The following is a 15,054-nucleotide window of genomic DNA, read 5'->3' as shown; positions in this document are numbered from 1 at the left end:
GCTCCTGGCTGAGCTCTGGCGCCTGAGAGCACAGAGCTGGCCCCAGACACAGGGAAGGAGGCCCATGGTCATCCTCACCCCAGGTCGCCAGCAGGTCCGTGGCCCTGCAGCCCCGCCCCAAGGCCACTGCCAGGGTTCTGACAGCAAGAACATGAGCCAACACGGGTCCCCTGCAGGGCGGGGGCGGGGCCCGCGCCCACACGGACCGTGCCTCTGGGACGCGCGGCACTGTACCCCAAGGGACCTGGCTCTTTGCCTCGGCACCAGAAGCCACCAAGCGGCCACTGGGTCCCACCTCTAAGGTGGCCGCTCTGGGCACAGCATCACGGTCCACCAGTGGACACGGAGTCACGCGTACCACGGGGACGCCGCTGATGCAGCGGGCCGCACAAGCGCACACAGGCCAAAACCCCAAGGTGGGAGGCCTCACGGGGAACCCATCCTCCCGGGGGCCAGACGGGGCCAGCAGAGAAGCGACTGCTCCCTGGACCGGACGCACACACCCCGTGGACCCCGCCGTGGCGCAGGGCAGCACCAGCCAAGGATTTGAGAAGGCCCCCAAGTCCATCTTGAGGCGAGAAACTTCTCAGGGGACTGATGCCAGCCGCGCCCCCAAGCGCGCACAGCCGGTGACTTCCGGGGGACGGGCGGGCCGGCACTCACTGGCATGCTTGTCGGCCAGGGCGACGAGGGAGCTGGAGATGTCCCGCCTCCGGTAGAAGCACACCACCTTGGCCTCCACGTTCCCGCTGGCCGTCTGCAAGAGCAAGGCAGGGTCTGAGCGCCGCCCGCCCCCGGGCTCCACTCTAGCAGGGCCGCTGCGGCAGGGCCTCGCGGGTGGGGGAGGCACACGGGACCTAAGCCCGCCCTGCTCCCACCTCCGTCCGGTGCCCCCTGTGGACACCAGGGGAACCCCGGGCCACCAGAAAGGACACCTGTGACGAGGCTTTGGCCAGAGCCGGCTCTGCCCTGGCCCAGGGGCCGCCCTGCTCCCAGGCAGGGGACGCCCTGCAACCTGGATCCACAACCCCGATGGCAGGCAGCCTGGCACAGGACAGGGCAGATGTCCAGACACTGGAGGGGTTGCCCGGAGTGTGAGAAGGACGGAGACCGAGAGGCAGCAGGGCCACTGAGCAAGCCTGCGGGGAAGACCCTCCGGGGGGAAGACCCTCCGGGGCAAGCACGCCTGCTCTCCTCTGCTCTTAGCTTATCGCAGGGGCTCTCTTCGGTTTACTGCGTGAAGGAGTCCCACAGGTCCAAGTGGAACGCAGATCCCAACTGGTGCGCCTGCTACAGGCTACGGGGTCCTAAACGCCTGGCAAGGGGCAGAAGGGAAACTCTCTTCGCTGCCAGGAAACCCTCCCCCGAGCGTCAGTGAGCCGGAAGCACGGAACCCCAGGAACCCCAGCGGGTCGTCCCGGCCAGCCCAGCCCCTCGGGGCCCAGCACGCATCCCTGGCTGGTCACCCTGTGCCGAAGGACCTCTCCAAACTCTGGAGGCTCATCACAGAATCTCTGGGGGCGAATTTCCCCTCGGATGCCTCCCCTAGTCCCCTGCCTCGTGACAGTCAGCGACCCCAGGGAAGAGAAGGCTCCCCTGCCGTTTCTTCTCTGCCGAGTCAACCCTCGGGGCGGCAGGAAGCGGGTCATCAGCAAAGGCTGGAAGAGCAGAGGGCAGACGGATGCAGGCGCCGACTCCTCTCTGGGGGCAGGAAGGCGGGCGAGGGGGGCGCTGTCCAGTGGCCCAGTGACTGGGGCCAATTGCATCTTTTTTTTTGTCTTTTTTAAGGGCTGCACATGGAGGCTCCCAGGGTAGGGTCAACGTGGAGCTGCAGCTGCCGGCCTGCACCACAGCCACAGCCACGCCAGAGCCGAGCCGCGTCTGCCACCTACACCCCAGCTCATGGCAACACCGGATCCTTAACCCACTGAGCAAGGCCAGGGATCGACCCTGCACCTTCACGATGCTAGTCAGATTCGTTAACTGCTGAGCCACAGCGGGAACTCCCAGTTGTGTCTCTTTTAAACTAACCAGCGTTTACGAAGTTTTTAATAGTAATGCAAAGGTTGTATCACCACTCTTATCTTTGTAGAAGCTAGTATAGCAGCATTTACAACACTAGACAAAATGACCTCTAAGGGAAGTATTTAAGTTTCAATCACTAAAGTCCCTTAAGCTGGAAACCTTTCAAGAAGAAGCCGTAGGAATTTTTCGCATCCTGGAGCATAAATTCAAAGCGTTGTCCACTCTCTCGGGCTTCTTGCCTCCGCCACGGCGACTGCAGGGGGCGCCGGCCACAGGCGTCCTCACCCCGGACCACCGAGTTGCTTAAAGAGAGTGAAGGACTTTTCCAGAACTGCAACCAGCCAAATTTTATTCTCCAATCGACCAGCGAAACTCGTGGCTGCAAGACCACCTGAAGATGCGCAGGTCTTTGGCGTGTGGAGACTGGACGTGAGAAGCACGACTTGTCGGAACAGCCACGTCGGGCCTGTAGACACTGTCCGTATGCAGCGGTGTTCAGAGCTGTGCCCGGGCTGGGAACCCCAGGCCAACACCCGCCTCCCACAAACGGTTCTGCAGACGGTCTGCTGGGCTCAGAATGGCCGGGGCTTCCACACCACGGCGACATCCGGCACCTCGACAGTCTAAGGCGACCGGCACGAGGACCTCGCACGGCGGCCGCGGTCCGGTCCGCGCTCCGGCTCCCGGTGGGCGTGCAGCCCCGCCCGGCGCCAGCCCCGAGGATGCGCCCTTTCACACGGGTTGCCCACCTGCCCGCTGCAGCCTCGCCTCTGCAAGCCTGGCTCAGGCCACACCCAGGAGACCCCAGATTTCCAGAACCTTCTCTCCAAGAGCCTCCCTCTGGGACTCTGCCCAGATCTCTGCTGCGCAGGCCCCTCGCAACTCCAGCCTCTCCTCAATCTGGTGGGAGCCAGGGCAGGGGCCCTTGGACAGAAGTCCCACACGGCTGGAGGTGGCCATGGCTCCAGAGCAGGCCCAGTGGGAGCCCTGGTCCGGGCTGACCCAGGTGGACACTGGGGTCGGGGCCCCCCCCTTCTACTGTTTGTTCTCTGTTGTCATTTTGGGAGGTTGCCACACCCCTATTCCAAACCCGACTCCACAATCTGGCTCCTTCCCAGGAGGCCTCCCGCCTGCCCTCTGGTCCTTTCTGGGCTTCTCCTGCCTGGCCGGCACCCAGGGGCCCATATGGGGCTTGCCCCCCCACCCCGTTCTCACGCCCCTAGCCTGCCGTTCCCTGTTCTTTCAAAAGGGCGCTTTGCTCCAGTACTGTGAAGATTTAATTTCCCATGGAAACAATGCGAATGCAATATATTTCCAATCCAAGTTCTCAGGAGAAAACTTGACAATTATTCTGAAAGCTCAGGAAAGCCCAGAGTCCTGGGAGGGCTGGGGGAGGCGGCAGAGGGCACCCCCTGCCACCGGTGGAAGGGTTTCGACGAGTTGGAACAAGCCTGGCTTTGCCCAGAGCAGCCTGTCTGCAGTGACAGCCACTGGGGTTTCCTCACGGAAAAGTCACCACAGAATCGTCTTCATTCACAGGAAAGGGATGAAGCGGGAGCAGCGCACCCCGACTTGGTTCCGAGCCCTGGTGCTCACTCCGGGGTCCCCACACTGCTCTGGGCCGCAGAGTCGTGAGGACCGGTGGGCGGCCTGCAGGCTGTCCCTCTGCTGGGGCGTCCTCTGTCCTCAGGGCTGGACGGGGCTGCGGTTCCGGGGGAAGATGGGGGGCTCTCTCCCGGGTCACTTCTTGTTTGCAGAGCCTTCGGTCCCTCCAACTCCTGCTAAGCGGATGCTGGGGCGCTGGAGGGAGGCTCTGCCTCTCCGATTTTTTTTTTTTTTAAATGGCCGCACCTGCAGCACATGGAAGCTCCTGGGCCAGGGATGGAATCCGTGCCAGGCTGCCACCTGAGCCGCTCACGGCAGCCGGGTTCCTAACCTGCTGCCACGGCAGGAACACCTCCTCTTTGTCTCCGTCCGCCTGCTGGGCGGGTCTCCACTCTCCCATCCAACCCTTCCCTGCAGGTCCCGCCTCTGCTGGGAACTTCCGGTTTCATTCCAACTTCGCGGAGCTGCGCTCCACCCGGCTCTCCAGTCACAGCCGCCGCCGCCGCCGCCGCCGCCGGTCCGAGGACGCCCAGGCTTGTCTGGCCTTTAGTTCCCTGCTGCCCCCACCACCTCGTTTCTCAGTCTCTTCTGATGGGAGTACAGGCTCCAGCGGTGCAGTGGCCCCAAGGGACACTGCAGTCACTGCCCCAGCCCAGGCCTTGTGGCAGCTCTAGGATGCGCCATGCAGCCTGCCCTGCCCAGGCCAGGACTTCAGGGGCACAGGCACCCCCTCCCGTTTGGTGAGCATGGCCACAGGGTCAGGGTGCAGGTGTAGCGGAGTCTGATCTTTGGGGGGGGGTCAACACCCCCACTCCACCCCCAGTCCCCAGAATCAGGCCACATGGCCACAAGGCTCGAGGTCCAGGAAAGCAGCTTCTGGCAAACTGGCAGTATGGGGGTACAGCAAGGTGGCCCCTCCCTGGCCCAGGTGACGACAGGTGCTTCTGAGAGGGCAGCTCCAGAGAGGGGGCCACAGCGGCCCTCTGCGAGGATGGGGAAGGAAGCAGCTGCTGAGCCAACATCCCAACTGGGGGGGGAAGGGCGGCTCACACCTCTGGGCCGCCACGGTCACAGGGAGACTGCCCAGTCCTGAGAGATGCCACTCTGGACCTGAGAGCCCACTCCCACACAACCCCCTGCCCCCAACCCAGCCGTGAGCACCTGCCAAGGGTGCCCACAGACAGGGCAGGAGCGGGATTTGGGCAGGGACCCCGCAGGGACCCTTGGGCTGTGGTCACAGGTGGCATCCTCGGCTCTTTGCTTGAAACTGTCCAACCTGGACCCTCTCCAAACACTGAGTGAGGCCACCAGGGGCCCACGTGAATGGGCTCTCCGAGGAGGGGGACCTGGTCCTGGGCAGGTGGCCCTGGGATGGAAGCCACTGGGGGCTGAGCAGGCGGCCGACCTGAGGCCCAAGATGCCCGCATGCAGTCCTGGCTCGGGGCTGGGCGCAGGTCTCATCCAACAGTGGCCCTGGGAACATCCCCCCAGCCGCCACAGGGGCCCTGGGAACCGCCCCCACCCAGACAGGCCGCACACGCTACCTTGTTGAGCTCCTCGATCCTGCGGATCAGGTACGGGTTGCTGGAGGAGTTCTCAAAGTAGACGTAGTCTGCAAACGGGACAAGAGAGTCAGCCCGCGGCCCGGGCCCTGGGCCCTGCTCGCCTGCGCCCCCGCGGCTGGGGCCCGGGACCGAGGGGAAAGGCGGCAGGGGCGGGGGCTGCGAGGTAGCAGGAGCACAAGGCGGTGGCGGGCGGGGGCCTGATGCTGGCCTGGAGGGCGGGCCCAAGAGTCCTACGGCCAGAGCAGGAAGGAGAGCCACAGGCGCGGCCACGGCCACCCCAGAGACCACGGCAGTGGGGGGCTGCCAGCCCCCGCCCCTGCCCCGAGCACAAGCCCCAGGGTCCTCCCACCCTTGCCCCCGAAGACAAGAGCGGTGAACAGAGCGAGAGCTCACTGGGACAGGCGTGAGGCCAGGCGCCAGGGAGCAGGGTCCCGCGGGCGCTGGCACCCTGCCGGGGCCCTCAGACCTCAGGTCAGCAAACTCCCTTCAAAGAAAAGCCACACAGGCTACCCGGCTCCTCAAGGCCACCAGGAGCGGGCAGGGCTCTGGTCAAGGAGTCCACGAGGCTCACTCCAGAAAGCCCAGGACAGCCACGTGGCGCCCCCCCAGCTGCCAGCCTGGCTGCAGCCCCGGTCTCCGCCAATCTACACCGGGGGTTCCGTCCCCTGCCCCTCGCCACCCAGTCCAGCCCGGTGGGGGACGGCTGGCCGGGACGCGGCCTTGGCTGGATTTCACTGAGGCCTGCACAGGCAAGCGGCCCAAGTGCCACAGACGGGGCAACAGCAACAACCCCTGGCGGACCAGCCGTAGTGCCAGGTGGCTGCAGAGGAGTGCACGGGGCTGCAGGTGCAGCGGGCCTGGTCTCAGGGAATGGAAACATCCTGAACACCAAACGCTGGGAGTCCTGCGGGGCTCGGCAGTAACACCCCAACTAGCACCCATGAGGACGCGGGTTCGATATCTGGCCTCGCTCAGTGGGTTAAGGATCTGGCGTGGCTGTGGCTGTGGTATAGGCCGGCAGCTGCAGCTCCGATTCGACCCCTAGCCTGGGAACCTCCATGTGCTGTGGGTGCGGCCCTCAAGAGACAAAAACAAAAAAAACAAAAACCAAATGGGTGGGCCTCATCGCAGATGGGCTTCATCTCAATAAAGCAGTTTTTATGAAAAAGGTCTCCAGTCAATCATGCAAGCTGTCACTCTAAGAATCCAGCACAAGAGCAAACCTCACCCTGGGGTGATTACTCCCCTGTGCCAAGAACTGGAAGCAAGCCTCGTATGGCCCTGGCTGGGGCGGGGCGGGGGAGGGTCCAGGCAGCCTGGCAGCAGGTCTGCATCCAGCGGCAGAGCCCCAGGCGAGGTGCCCTGGCCACGGGGGTGGGGGGGGGCGGCAGGAGGGCGACCAGAGGTCAGGGGGCTTGGGGAGGAACCCGGCGACCGGTGACCCGGGCAGCAGTTACACAACTGCCAACATCAGCCAACACCCACAGCCCTGCACTGAAGAGGACGGGGCTTTACTGCCCGGAAATGCCGCGCCAGCAGGTGGGAGACGAAGGAAGACAGGGCCTCCGGTCGCCCGCCACCCGCAGAGGGAAACCTTCCAAAGGAGGAAAGAAGAGACGCCCCGCCCCGGCCCGGCCAGCAGCCTTGGCCGGTGGAGCCCCAGCAGACAGGGGGAGAAAGCCCCCCGTTGAGGCGGCCAGCACCACGCTGACACCACAAGCACAGGCTGACATCACAGGACCCACAGAGCTGTGCCCCCGGCCAAAGATGCACAACTCTCCACACCCCTCAGCTGGAGGAAGCGGGCAACACGCCCCAACCCTGGGAAGCAGAAAATGCAGGTGACCCCTCAACACTCCTCAGCACCTCTGATCCAAAGGCCGACGCCAACAGGATGGAGGAGCTCCTGCTCCCCTGCCAGCAGACACTCACGGGAGCCCGCGTGAATCACCTCTGAGGACGAATGACCAGTCCCCGGGGCTTCCCCTCAGGCCGGGAACCGGGCACCCACGAGCACCGTCCTCACGGCCGTGCTCCCGGGGTCCTCGCACACGGGAAAGGCAGGCAGAGGGCAGGGGCTCTACGTGCACGGGGCGCGACCGTCCACAGAGGAATTCTCAAAGAACCTCCAAAGACCTGTTTTAAAACCAAGGAGAGGAGTTCCCGCCATGGTGCAGCAGAAAGGAATCTGACCGGGAACCATGAGGTGGAGGGTTCAGTCCCTGGCCTCGCTTCGTGGGCTAAGGATCCGGCCTTGTTGTGAGCTGTGGCATAGGCCGGCGGCTGCAGCTCCGATGAGACCCCCAGCCTGGGAACCTCCGTATGCCACAGGTGAGGTCCGAAAACGACAAAAGACAAAAAAATTCGAAAAAATAAAACTAAGGAGTGAGGGTTTAGCAAGCTTAGGTAACAAATGAACAAGCCACAGGTTTTTAAAGATCAAAAGTTCCATCCAGGAGTTCCCACTATGGCTCAGGGATTAAGGAACCCAACCAGTATCCATGAGGACGTGGGTTTCATCCCTGGCCTCCCTCAGTGGGTTAAGGACCCGGCGTGGCTGCGAGCTGTGGTGCAGGCTGGCGGCTATAGCTACGACTTGACCCCTAACCTAGGAACCTCCACGTGCCACGGCCGCAGCCCTGACCAGACCAGACCAGACCAGACCAGACCAAACCAAACCAAGTTCTGCGCAAAGATCTACACGCTGAAAACGACGAAACCCTGGTCGAAACATCAACAAAACCCAAACACAGAGCAACACGTAAGCTGTGGTGGGTGAGAACCCAGACCGCTGATGACGCCAGGCTCTGCAGGACAGGAGGCCAAACCGGAGACCACGGGGGTGCTAACACAACACGCGCCCACACGCTTTGCCGTGAAATGAAAACAGACCGGGCGCGCCTCCCGCGGCCGCGCTGGTCCGCAACGCAGCTGTGCGGAGAGGCGACCTGCTTCCGGGTTCGGAGTCGGCGTGGCTGACCGTCCCTCCCTGGCGCGACGGTCCCCGACAGCCCAGACCCGCGACGCGGCCGAGGGCCTCCCTCCGCGCGGCGGGACCGTCACGGAGCACATCCCTGCGGGTGAACCGGATCCCTTCAGCACCTGGGCGGGGCCTGGCTGTCCACACCCGCGCAGTCCAAGGGGTGGCCCTCGGCCTGCTTCTGGAAGGTCACCTCAGAACCCCTTCTGTCCTGCATGACGGGGGGTCTTGCTCACCTGGGCACGTGGCCCAGGGTGATTTGCGGCTGGGGTCAGGGGTCAACCTGACCTCCAAAGGGCTGGAGACTGACCAAGCCACAACCATGTGACCAGCCTGGGACAGACACCCTGGACGCCAAGGCGCGCTGCGTGTGGTCACGTGTCCGAGACCCCAGGGGAGGCCCGTCAGACGCCCTGACGCCGACCTCCGGGCTGCTCTGGTCCACACCCGTCTGCCGGCCTGAGCTCAACCCGGAGCACAGCTGCTGTGCCAAGCACACAGCTCCTGCCTCCTGCTCCTGCGTCGCCCGAGGACGGGCACCCTGAGCCCCACGGGTGACTGCGGTGCAGAAGCTTGGGGGCAAGGCCCTCACCGCAGCCACACAGCTCTGGAGCACCGAGGCCCAGGGGCTGGGCTGGGACCGCAGCTGAGCTCGGCAAGCACGCCCGCGGCCACCCGGGGGGACAGAGCGCCCCCCCCTCCCCTTCCTCATTTCCACCTTTTTTTTTCTTTTCTGGCTGTGCCCACGGCATGTGGAAGTTCCCGGGCCAAGGACTGAACCCGCACCCCAGCAGTGACCCGAGCCACAGCAGAGCCAGCATCAGGCCCTTAACCCTCCGAGCCCCAGCAGACTCCTTGTTTCTGCTTTTGACAGTGAGCAAACCGTATAAAGTGGTGTTTCCATCACCAAAGTAACTGCACCCAGGGTAAGTTTTGCATTAAGTGCTATTGCACGTACCTTCCAGATGAATTCATAAAGGACCGTTATCAAGTATGCAGCAAAAACTAACTTCCAAAGGCACTCAGTGTTTGATAATGCGGCTGAGAATGGTTCTTCTCATGCTGAAAAATTCCAATTTCCACCCTGGGTTTAAGAAACTGCAGTCAAATTTAACCACAGCTACGTCCTCAAACGGCTGCACGGTAGGCAGGGCAGGCATCCAGCTTCTGGTTCTGATAAAACCACAGAACTGATGGCCGCCACGTCGGCGAGGTCAGGGGACGCGCGCTGCCGACACCACAGGCTGGGTACAGCAGGAGGTTCGAACCTCTGCCTGAAGCACCTGCTGACACGCAGCAGGACCGACGCCAGGCCCCGGGCACTCAGGCCCAACGAGCTCTGTCAAGGTGTCGGGCCAGGCCCTCTCCTGCTCCACACGCCTTAGCAGGGTCATCTGCAACCGGCCAGGGTTCTCCAGGGAACCAGAACCAACAGGAGACAGATGCGCGTGTGAATTTGACACACACGTGTGTGCACACGTGCGGGTTTACCCTATGGATCAGCTCACACAGGAACGGGGGCTGAGGTCCCAGCACCTGCCTGAAGGTCTGAGAACTGGGGGACTGGTGCCAGTCCAGAAGCTCAAGAACCAGCGCTCCGACCCAGGGCTGCCCCCGAATGCCCAGGCAGACACACCCAGGCCCTGCAGCTCACCCGCTCCCCGGGGCCGCCCTGACCGGCTTCATCCTGCACCAAGCTGGCATCTTCGCCACTTGTTTGAAAACCTCGGTCCCGCCTGGCCCACACAGAGTCCTCAGAGGCCCGGACCACAGGACCCGCCCATCCCGCAGGGAGTGCAGGCCCCGGGCAGGAACCCGCATTCTCGGTCCCAGGAGCTGCCCGCCCCAAGGCCGTCTGCACGCCCGGGCCGCGCGGCGACGCAGGGCCTCCATCCCGACCCGTTTACCTCCACGAGGCTACGCGGCTGTGATGACTGACAAGCCCGCCTAACAGCTTCCGGCTTTTCCGACCTTTACCTTCTCGCGGTGGGAACGCTGCAGTGTCACCACGTGAGCCACGTTGGCCAGTGACAATCGCCATGCACGCCCCTAAAGCCACAAGGCCCTGGGCCCAGGCTCTCTGCGGGCTCTCACGCGGAACTCTGGGCAATGGGCACCGCGGTTCCCAGGAACAGGGACCACAGGTGAGCCCACAGGTAAGCAGGTGAACAGGTGGGCCCACTACAGCCTGAGGGCGCTGAGCCCCAGAGCAGCCCGGGACTCGTGCAAACCCTGGAGCACGGCCGCTGCCAACACAACTTTATTTATGGGCTGGGATTTGAATTTCATGGATTTTTCACGTGTCCTCTTTTGATTTTTTTTTTCTCAACCATTTAAAAACGTAAGAGCCATTCTTAGCTCGTGAGTCATACAGAAACAGGCAGCGGGCCACAGCCGAGGACGCGGCACAGGTGAAGATGCCAGTTGTTCCCAAACTGATCTGAACCACGGGCTCAACCTACCCCGGATCTAAACGCCACTCTTCTTTTCTGCAGAAACCAGGGAGCCAACCCCCGACTTTATGCAGGAAACGCGAGGCCGGGGTTGGCTGAGCAACACGGAACAAAGGACAGAGTCGGAGACGCCCTTTCCCAGACCGAGGTCCCGGCGAAGTCCCGGCCATCCGGGCAGCGCGCATGCCGGATGGAAGGGGGCCGAGGAGCCCCGGGGATGACGGACACGCGGGAAATGGGTGCGAGAGAAGTGCCGCTCGTTCGGCACGGAGGTCAAGAGGTCACGAAATGGGAGGCCCAACGGGACGCTCGCGCACCGAGCCAGATACCGGAGACCTCGGCCACAAGATGGGCCACAACCCTCAACGTCAAACCCAAAACCATAAACATCGGACAAGAAAACAGGACAAAATCTCTGTGACCTCAGAGCAGGCAGAGTCCATACACAAAATGTGCAAAAAAATAGAGAAAAGTTTGCAAAATACCTGTTTGGTAAAAGGCTGCCATCCAGAACATACCACTCACACAGCTCAACCGAAAGCTTCTTTCTAATGTGAAAAACCAGCCACAGGTTTGTGTAAACACCGGACCGAAGGCACAGGGAGGAGAGCAGACCCACGGCACGGCCTTCGGGAATCGGGGGTCCTCAGGCAAACGCGTACTGACACGGCGGGAGCGCCCGCTGTGGCTCGGCAGGTTAAGAACCTGCCTCGAGTGTGTGAGGATGCGGTCGATCCCTGGCCTCGCTCGGCGGGTTCAGGATCTGGCGGTGCCGCGGCTGCACCTCCACCCCCAGCCTGGGAACGTTCAGATGCCGTGGGTGCGGCCCTAAAAGGAAAGAAAAGAGAAGAAACTGTGGTGAGGTGCCGGGCACACCTGTCCGAAAGCCTTGTGGAACCACCTGCCCAGATCGAGTGCTGTGAGGAGGCCCTGGCACAGGTCCAGGCCAGCCCGCTGCCGGGCCCCTTCTCCCCCGGCGAGGACACGTGTTCCCAGGGAAAGCCGGGCAGGGGTGTGCACAGCGGCCTCCCGCGGCCGCCGCCGGAAGCCGGAAATAACCCCCCTACAACGTGGACGCTCACGTCCTTCAAAAATTCATGCTGAAGCCTGACCCCCGGCACGACGGCACTGGCGGGCGCTGTGGGAGGTGCTCTGGGTGCACCCCCAAGTGGGATCCGAGGTCTTTCTTCTAAGAGCCCCCAGAGCTCCCTGCCCAGGAAGTGGGCTCCCGTCAGACACGGAGTCTGTCGGAGCCTCGATGAGGGACAGCAGCCTCCAGAACCGTGAGCAACGACCGCCTGCCGCTAACAAGCCGCCGCCTCGAGGACCGCGCCAGGGCGGCCTGCAGTGCCAAGTCCCAGCGTCACCGGTCCGTCGACTGAACAAACCCTGGTGCGTGCACGCACCAGGCCCCACGCGGCAGGCGGGCCGCACGCCGAACGCGCCGACAGCCCCGGAGGCCTCACGCTCCGGCAAAGAAGCCGGCACACTGCGTGGTTCCTCGAGTGACATTCTGCAAAAGGGAAACCTGGAGTGACAGGGACAGATCAGAGGTGGCTGGAGCTGGGGGAGGGGCCGACGACAAAAGGCAAAAGGGAGACCTGCAGGTCCACCAACGTTCCCAAGATGTGCGGCTGACACAAGCGGGTGCGTTTGCCAAAATCAAAGAGCCAGATACACAAAAGGGTATGTTGAAAGGGAGCTTCAACAGACCTGACTTTAAATTTTAAACACACGCGCACACACAGGCCGCTCCCACTCGTCACAGTAATTGCGTTCCCTAAAGTCAGCCGAACTAGCGAGAACGGAGCCACTGCTCCGGCCACGTTGCCATCAGCCGATCGACACACTGCCTTGCTCTCTGTGCAGCTCGGTTTAAAGACGCCAGGTTTGGTACATGCGGTACCACGGGTTCCTGAGCACCCGACTCACGCCGGCTGCCCTGTGACACACGGGTTTGCTCCTGGGGCCGCACGGAGCCTCCCCGCGCTTAGGGACGCAGGACACCCTTCAGGGCTAGCTGGGGCCACTTGATTAACTTTTTTTTTTTGCTATTTAGGGCCACCCCCGCAGCATACGGAGGATCCCAGGCTAGGGGTCAAATTGGAGCTGCAGCTGCTGGCCTACACCACAGCCACAGCCACGCCAGGTCCGAGCCGCGTCTGCGACCTACACCGCGGCTCACAGCAACAGCAGATCCTTAGCCCACTGAGCGAGCCCAGGGATGGAACCCTTGACTTCACGGATGTAAGTCAGGTTCATAACCGCTGAGCCGCGACAGAAACTCCCCAACAGTGTGGTTCTAAGCAGGCCAGACGTGGACACCATTAAGGGCAGGGCGCCAGGTACACGTGACCGCGGACGTGCCAGCGTGACTGGTCACACCTCACCCTCAGGGAGCCGGCGGAGGCTCAGACAATCGCGCGGGGCGATGAGGCTGGACGGGATGCGCGTCCACAGTGAGCGGGCAGGGTGGCCACAGCCAGCAGGCGCTCGCTCGCAGGGGAGCCAGAGGGACAAAAGCAAGTTCCGCAAGAACACGGGGACCACCCTGGAGGGCCAGGCCACGCGGGGTGACGCACACATGCACGGCCAGGCCCCGGAGCCTCCCTCCACAGCTGACGCGCACCAGCTCTCCGGGCGGGACCCTGAAGCCCCGGGCCCTCCGGGCTCCTTGCAGCGGGAACGGCGGAGCAGAGACCCCAGGAGTGGGCAAGCCAAGCCTGGGGATGGACTGGGAGGAACTCAGCACAGCCCAGGAGCAGCTCCCTGCGAGGGCAGGGCGCCTGGGGAACCCGGACCCGGGACTCTGGAGGACCACCTCCAGCCCTTCCACCGCATCCACCCTCGCCCGGCAGCTCCATCTCCCAGCCAGGCCTCCCACCCACGCGCCCCCGCAAGCTGCAGCACGAAGGGACCCCGGTGGGCCCCCGCATACAGTGATGGCCCTGCAAGGACAGCCAGTGACGGCCACGTGCGGTCCCCGCAAAAGTTCAGGAATGAGATGGGACCTGCCTAGAGGGGGAAGTGGCCAGTAACCAAGGGGCCTGGCCTCCCTCGAGGGCTGGAGCACAGGGCGGGGGCTGAGGACCGCCAGGCGCCACACCTGAGCGCGGCAGGTGTCCCCATCCCTCTGGACACTGGATGAGGGGACAGCATCATCTCCGAGCAGACCCCAGAGAAGGCCCTGCCAGGGCCCTTGGCCTAGAATGCCGACAACCCCCTGGGCCCAGCCTTTGAGCTCAGGCTGCCCTCTCAGAGGCGACCTCCTGTGACCCTCCCAAGCCCAGGGGAGCCCCGCCCTCCCCTTGAGACAAGCAGCCCGCACCTCAAGGCGTCACTGTCACACTCGTCACCCAGCAGAGCCCAGCGGCACCGGGGGCAGGGCCCAGCTGCCCAGCCTCTAGGGCGCTCAGACTTAACCTTCCACTGCGGGAGCCAAGGGGCGGTTTTCGGGGGCGGGGGGGGCCAGCAGACCTGTTCCTCAGAAGCGCCACCTCCAAGGCTGGACACGGACCGCGGCTGGAAAAGGGCCAGGGAGGGGCCGCAGGGCCCAGCGTCCCCGCGAGAAGGCGCCCATCCACGTCCCACGGACGAGGAGCACGGAGGCCCCAAGAAACCTGAGGTACGGGGGTGGGGGAGGGAGCGGCCCCGTGGCTGTGACGTGGTGCCAGGCAGAGGGTGCGGGGGCCAAGGGCGCCTCCCGGGCTCTCCCCAGACGCCGCAGGACACGGGTGGCCCTGGGGACGGCACCGGCAGCCTCGCCTGTCCATGCGGGGCCCAGGAGCCCCAGGATGCCAGGCCCTCAGACACGGCCCAGCTGCTCCCTGAGGACAGGCGGGCCTGGGGGGCAGAGACGCGGGGGCCCAGGGATAGCCGGAGCCGGGGCAGCACGGGACAGCGCAGGATCGCAAGTTCCTGGGCAGGCAAGCTGGGGAGCGGGTGTGTCCAGCCGGCCGCCTGGGCAGGTCACTGCAAACAGCAGGGGTGCGGGGCCAGGGGGACCTCGGGCCTGGAGGACGTGCTTCTTGGGACCGTCTACGCCGACCTCCCTGAACCACGGCTCCTCTTCTCATCAGCCCGAGATTTTAACGGCCCCGTTTCCCCGGGGAGGCACCACGGAAGGCCCCAGCCCAGCCCGGCCCCTCGCAGCCCGAGGCCCATGCCGGGACCCCCGCCTCGCCTGGGTCCCCGGCGCGGCCCAACTGGGCCTGCCCAAGTGCGGAACTGTCATGTGTGAAGGCCGCACCTATTCAAAAGTTTACCCAAAAACCAAAGACGCATTTCTGGTCACAGGGACACTTCGAGCTGCCTGCAGGGTGAGGGGCGGGCCCGTCACCTCTCCCAAGTGTTATCTTTAAAAATCAAACCACCGGGAAGAGGGGACGCTGCCTTCTCCCAAAGAAGGGAAAACAGAAACCCTGAC

General features: G+C 63.8%; 1 protein-coding gene across 9 annotated transcripts in view; it reads right to left on the bottom strand.

The window, feature by feature from the left end:
* The window catches only part of MTA1 (metastasis associated 1), a 34,795-nt gene that overhangs the window by 16,253 nt on the left and 3,488 nt on the right, over positions 1-15,054 (bottom strand). For 4 of the 9 annotated variants that reach the window (XM_047795142.1, XM_047795146.1, XM_047795147.1 and 1 more), the window contains exons 1-3: positions 11,114-11,340; positions 5,175-5,242; positions 664-757 (exon numbers count right to left, since the gene is read on the bottom strand). In XM_047795142.1, the coding sequence (XP_047651098.1) occupies positions 664-757; positions 5,175-5,242; positions 11,114-11,144 (193 nt within the window). In that variant the 5' untranslated portion in view covers positions 11,145-11,340. Of the gene's footprint in view, positions 1-663; positions 758-5,174; positions 5,243-11,113; positions 11,344-15,054 lie in introns of those variants that run through there. The other 5 variants (XM_047795144.1, XM_047795148.1, XM_047795143.1 and 2 more) reach the window with 3 other exon arrangements.

Source organism: Phacochoerus africanus, chromosome 9 (genome assembly GCF_016906955.1).
Source record: "Phacochoerus africanus isolate WHEZ1 chromosome 9, ROS_Pafr_v1, whole genome shotgun sequence".
Classification (NCBI taxonomy): domain Eukaryota; kingdom Metazoa; phylum Chordata; class Mammalia; order Artiodactyla; family Suidae; genus Phacochoerus; species Phacochoerus africanus.
Note: the sequence above shows the minus strand (reverse complement) of the source record. Positions and strands in the feature narration are given on the sequence as shown.